The 6223-nt window shown below is 33.2% G+C and overlaps 1 protein-coding gene and 1 long non-coding RNA gene across 5 annotated transcripts; one reads left to right on the top strand and one right to left on the bottom strand.

Moving 5' to 3' along the window:
- The first annotated feature begins 337 nt into the window (after positions 1 to 337).
- On the top strand, positions 338 to 4025 carry LOC139786535 (uncharacterized). Its single transcript, XR_011722333.1, has 2 exons — positions 338 to 754; positions 3141 to 4025. It is a non-coding gene; the product is annotated as an uncharacterized lncRNA (long non-coding RNA).
- Positions 1189 to 3111, bottom strand: LOC139786534 (probable ATP-dependent RNA helicase DHX37). Of its 4 annotated transcripts, none has more exons than XM_071725690.1 (4): positions 2436 to 3111; positions 2161 to 2372; positions 1984 to 2081; positions 1189 to 1341 (listed from the first exon to the last, which is right to left on the bottom strand). In XM_071725690.1, exons 2-4 carry the CDS (start codon positions 2361 to 2363, stop codon positions 1262 to 1264), a joined length of 381 nt encoding a protein of 126 aa, XP_071581791.1. In that variant the 5' UTR covers positions 2364 to 2372; positions 2436 to 3111; the 3' UTR covers positions 1189 to 1261. The 4 variants fall into 4 exon arrangements, 1 of the variants encoding a protein (XP_071581791.1); XR_011722331.1 differs by lacking the exon at positions 1189 to 1341 and having other exon boundaries at positions 1543 to 2081; positions 2436 to 2637; positions 2709 to 2932; XR_011722330.1 differs by lacking the exon at positions 1189 to 1341 and having other exon boundaries at positions 1543 to 2081; positions 2436 to 2637; positions 2714 to 2932.
- Positions 4026 to 6223: the final 2198 nt, after the last annotated feature.

The raw sequence follows: 6223 nt of genomic DNA, 5'->3' as shown, positions 1-6223 counted from the left end.
GTTAAACAAAGCGACGTAGAAAAAAATTTCCTATATAAATTTTGTAGCTAAAGGTTCACTCTTTACAGTGGTATACCACATTTAACTAAAATTATTTATTTTCTTGTTAAAAATCGGCACCGAAAAAAAACTGACGGTTAGGCCCCGGTCTCCCCTACTCATTGTTTATTACTTCATGAGTTTATTTTATATTAATTCTTGATACACATTCCTAAGTCTTTATAATTCTAGGTATATTACTTCATTCGGCGAGCACGTGATAAACACGTAATGACCTTACTTGTTGTTGTTACGCTATGCTACATATATACTCATTGTGAAATCAGATGTCGTTAGATTCAGTTCTCGATGATCTCTCGTGGTAGTAGAATTGCGACTGAATATTTCAGCAGAACTTGTTGTGATGAGATACATTTACCAAAGTTAATAGCTACTAAGAATTGCATCTAATCTCAACATAATTTGAAACAATAAGGTAAGCCACATTAGAAATAGAATTCACCTATGTGTATCTCGTTTTGAAAATATAACATATTGTTTAAAACATGATTCCAAAGGACAAGCATAACACAAACGTTGTTCAATATTATTTATAAGATTTATCGAGGAGAATAGGTCAAGAATGTAACGTCTTTACAGGTACATGAAATAGAAATCGTCATAATGTCGATTTTAATTGTGCGCATAATGACATTATTAGGCATCTTAGCCATTTGTCAAAGTTCCGATTTAGATGTAACAACTCAATCACCAAGTTATCCCTAAGAGCAAAAAGTCGACTTTAAGTCGACTTGAAGTCGACTTCTACCGAAACTGACTTGGCAGAAAAGTCGACATTTTTAAGGACGAAAGTCGACTTTAAGTCGACTTGAAGTCGGCGAATGTCGCAAAAACCACCGACTTAAAGTCGACTTCCCGTCATGATGAAAAGTCGACTTCCCGTCATGACGAAAAGTCGACTTCCCGCCAACTTTTAAAGTCGATAAAATAAACCGCCGCGTACGTCTGGAGGTCGATTGTGTATCTTGAAACGAAGTAAAAATAACAAAAGTTAACAGATTTTATTAGATTTTGATAAATAAAATCGTAGATACGCTAATGAATTTTCTCACTTTTGTAATTTTTACCTCATTATTTCAAGATACACAATCGACCCCTTGCTGGAGGGCTAAAACTGATGCATTTCGATTTTTTTTCATATATAAAATAATTTAATTATCTAAAAAACTGTATAATTACAATCCTAATGTTTTATTCTTAATTACAAAGGCGGCCATATCTGTGCCACTTCTGCGTGCGCGGATTCCGGCAGCCACTTCTGGTAAGCTGACAATAACAGAACTAAAATTAAAACATTCCAGCGTTAATCGCGAAACAATATGCAAAATTAGCTATATAAATATATATCATATTATTATCATAATGTTGTAAATATATAATAATATTATATATATATATATATTATAAATATATAATATCCACAGACTTTTATACTAGACCACTAACATCTATGGACGCACTGCCGAAAAGCTGATGCGAGTGCAAGGTGCAAGTGTTAGTGAAGGGTGCGGCCATATTGAATTAACAATAAGTCACTATCGGGTGTTCAGTTGCTCATGATGTGCGTTTATCTGCATTCGTTATTACAGTACATAACGAAGCAGGCGAATGTTTTTGTGTTAAATATTGGTACATGTTATCAATAAGTTTGTAAGTCATGCCTTCGACGTGTAGCGTACTTGGATGCCGAAATCGAACCACTACTCCTGTAGTATTAAACCCTTTCTTTTGGACATTCTGTACATGCCAGACTATTGTATAGAAATCTTGTATAAAACCACTTGTATAGAATAGTAATATAGCATATCTTGACTAAAATCAACATGGCGGCAAGCATCACGGGCGAGATGTCTGTCAGCGGTCTAGTATTGTATAGAAGTCTATGATAATATCTAAATATTATTTTATAAATTAAAATCTCACATTTTTTATCCGAACCCCAGATTTCTAGCAGTTTGTGTTTGGACACGACTCCCTGCGACTGCAGCGTTTGTACTATTGCTTGAGTGCGTGGTATCAACCTGAAAAAATCGTATTGAATTGATGTAATCTATTCGATGAATCAACGTGAAATCAAAAGGAGGTAGAATAACGATTTACCTGGCCCATGACTTGGTGATGCTCCCAGGTGTCGTCAGCAGCGACGGGACAAATCGTTTCAGCTTAGGGCACACTTGACCCTCCAAGAAGAAATACGCTAACCACTTGACACCGTCCACGGATGCTCTATATCCATCGATGGTAGTGCCCATTCGGCCTTTCCGAATGTACCAGACACGCGGCAAATGATCTTCCCGGTTCATTGATTATATCTATAAATATCTTTATAAATAAGTAGGAAAAACATTATAAAGCAACAATTGTGATAAAAATACCTTGGCGGTGGATCAACCAATGGTTCACTAAGATGGCATAGCATGGGCGAATTTCGGCAATCATTCGGGTTCTATCACCGTGACACCTCGCATGTACATCTTATTCGTTTCGTACACCTCTTTATAAACCACCTATTCCGGACTGATTTTCCGTAGAACGCATGAAGAATGCATGAACACAGGTTCCTTTATTTCTGGTGTTCTGAAAGATGATACAGAATGGAGAGGTCGCATTCAATAGGTCTTAATTATCGATGATAATTAATAACACACCATACCTAACCTGTAAGCATGTTTCCACTTGGCCTTATCCTGATCCTCTTTTACCTCGTCGGGCAAAACCTTTCTCGCGACTTGATCCGCCATACCTGCAAGAACTATCTGGCGTCTTATCGTGTCCTGTCTCGCGGCACGTATTCCTCGCACTCGCGTAAACTCTGGTCCACTCATCTGGTCCTCCAGCCTCCTCGAGATTCGCCGCCATATTGATGATGCATGACGCGCGGGACGCGCCGCTTGACTGTTTTCCGTCTTTTTATAAGTCGACTATTTAGAAGTCGACTTTTAGTCGACTTTCCGCCATTTTTAGAAGTCGACTATTTAGAAGTCGACTTTTAGTCGACTTTCCGCCATTTTTAGAAGTCGACTAGAAGTCGACTTATAAAAGTCGACTTGCCGTCGACTTTCCGTCAACTGTGCTCTTAGGGTATATAATACCAGAGCATTATGATGTGGAGTTAGATCTCAGTAAAGTCGAGAGAGGTTTTTTCAATGGTACATGCTTTATTAGTATCAGACTCAATTGGCCAACGAACAATATAAGTTTCCACGCGCAATATCCACCAATAAGAATAAATTCTGTACGCTTGTATCAATGGCGCGTCTCTTATTCTGATAAAATTAAAGATTCTATATATGTATTGACGCGCTGGGAACAATACTACAAAAATCATATTGTGACCGTCTATCACTATACGAGTTTACCAATAGGGGATTATGAAATAAAAGTAACTTTTAATAACAGCCTATTTAAGGACGAAGAAAATCTGTTTAATAAAACTTCCTATATAAATAAAGAAGGAAGCAAAGTGTAAGTAAATTTTAATATACAAATTGCAAGTTAAAGACGTGTCCAAGAACTTCCTGTTTTACAAAATACTAGAATAATTATTTTTTATAAATATATATCTTTATATTTGTTATTATTTTTTATATTATATTTTTTAATATTCTATTTTCTATATTCTATATTTGATGGCTATGGACATATGGAAGGAGTTTAAAATTTCATATTTTGTAAAATTTAACGAGATAATATTAAGCGCACTTAAATGCAAGTAAACATTGTTTAATCTAAATATAACTATACAATAATGTTAGCGTATTAATGTACTAACAAGGAAGGAATTACTTTCTTTATGTAGCTATTGTTTTTATTATGTGCACTTACAATACCTATTAGATCAGTGTACAATGGCTCTAATATTAACTAGTGCGTCCAATCGAATTTGCTCTAAAATAATTATATTAGAACGTTTATATTTATAAAAATGTTGAAATTGTTAAAATATATAAAAATTATACAAATTACTTTACTTACGCTTACAAATAATATATAAATTAAAGCTGGGTCCGCAAATGCTTTATATACAATAGTAACAGTATTGAATTTGTTTCGAGCAACACTGTTTTACAACAAATACACTGTTTTGCGACACAAATATTATTTTAACTGTTGCTGCAACAGTTTATTTAATATTCGATACATATTTTTGCGGCGACAGTTTACGCCTGAAGATTCCATTGGTGTATACCCCTATAGAGCTTACATATTACTAATAGAAACAATTTTTACGTCTTTCTCGCAAAGGAAACCATAAATATGATTCATAGACGGAGTTACGAATCATGTTTACGCATGTAATCATGTTTGTAGCAATAATACATAAATTGCATTCAGCAATAATTTACATGATTTGCACACTTACGTTTTGCTGTCTGAGTACATGTGCCCTAATGTGTCAATTTATTAATCCGACAAAATTATTGAGCATTTATTATTATCTAACTATGCATATCGTTAACATGTGACAGATGGTTTCTTGGAACAATTGGAATGATTGGTGCTCGACGAATATTCCCATGTTGGGATAAACCAACTTTCAAAGCGACCTTTAACATTTCTATAAAGCATCTTAGTAAACACCCAGTTTTGTCGACGTACCTGCCTGTACGAATAACACAAACAAGCAATAACCTAAAGAGGACGCTGTTCGATATAACTTCTCCAATTCCCGCTTATCTCATTGCGATTGTGGTATCCAATGTTGATTTTAATCCTGTCATAAGCAATGAAATAATCAATCTTTATTCAGTCAGACATCAGACAGCATTGCATTTAAGATATGCAAACATGGTTATTGAAAGAGTCACACTGCATTTGAATCTGAATGGAGGAGCAAGGAGCTTCTAAAAGTAATCATGTCGCAATACCGGGCTTTCTCCAAGAGAGCACGAATAAGCTGGATTTTATTTACTACAGGTAAATACATGTAATTAAAACAAATACTTTCTGTAAATTAAAAAACTTTATTCAAAAAGAAATAGATATTACTATTTCTAACATAACGAATTATAAAATATTTGAGTTATCACGTTGGCGTTACATCTTAGAAATGTTTTTTACTATCAGTCTATGACGAAGATCTATTTAAAACTTCCTATAAATATAATAAAAAATTGATTTACTAGCAATAGTTCCAGAAGTTCAAAATTATTTTTACCACATCGACAAGAAAATTATAAGTGTGGCATATGGCATTTATAATCCCAAATTGTGTTTATATTTATATAATTATTAAATTATATAATTAATACATTATATAATTAATAAATTATATAATTAATAAAACTTAAGTTTAAATTAACGTTTGTTCTTTGTCTGTACACTAAAAATAATCTCATTACAATTCGACACGTATGACACTACAATATTGATATTTATTTAGACAACAATTTATATTTAGCAATAACAACTAACTTGGATCACTAGTCCAATTTACTCTCTTCGCTTTTAATCTATTGAATTTTAAATAACTTAATTGTTACAAGATATTTATCCTTCTTCAAATATTACATATTTACTATTAGGCTTATTTATTTTAACAATAAATACACAATGATTGATTAAGATGTCGAGGAGTGGGGAGTGATTGGCACTTGCACAGGTGTAACTGAACACAATACTGTTTCCTAAATGACTAGGAAATAATTATTTCCCAACAATTGAGATGGTTATAAAAGTACGTAAAACTTATCGAAAGATGTATCGTACTACGGAGAAGATTATGTTAATCCATCTTTTCCGTAATATGAACCGACGTTATACGTGTTAGAATAGAAGTCTGAAAAATCGAAAATAGCGTGTTGAAACTGGGTATATATAGCACTATGTGCCATGTGGGAACAACTTTATTTTAATATATTTATGCAATCACACAAATTTATATCATACAACTTATCAAAGAAACGTACACATTTATTTCGTTCTTTATATAAAAGCAAAATTAAAATCATTATAGTACATTTTCGAGTTTATATTTGAATACAATATGCCACAAAAAACATGCAAACTTCGATCACTATACTCATTTTATTACTTAAATATAAAATAAGAAGTGTAATTATATCTATTTCATAATTTAAAAAAAGAAAATTTCTTTATAAATATATTATAAATAAATTAGGGGAGACCGGGGATCGTTGGCACAAGAGGCAAGTTGGCAATG

The sequence above is a fragment of the Temnothorax nylanderi genome, unplaced genomic scaffold, assembly GCF_030848795.1.
Source record: "Temnothorax nylanderi isolate EJ_2023f unplaced genomic scaffold, tnyl_v1.0 TNYL_tig1067_pilon, whole genome shotgun sequence".
NCBI classification, from domain to species: Eukaryota; Metazoa; Arthropoda; class Insecta; order Hymenoptera; family Formicidae; genus Temnothorax; species Temnothorax nylanderi.
The sequence above is the reverse complement of the archived record's forward strand: the minus strand, read 5'-3'. Positions and strand labels throughout refer to the sequence as shown.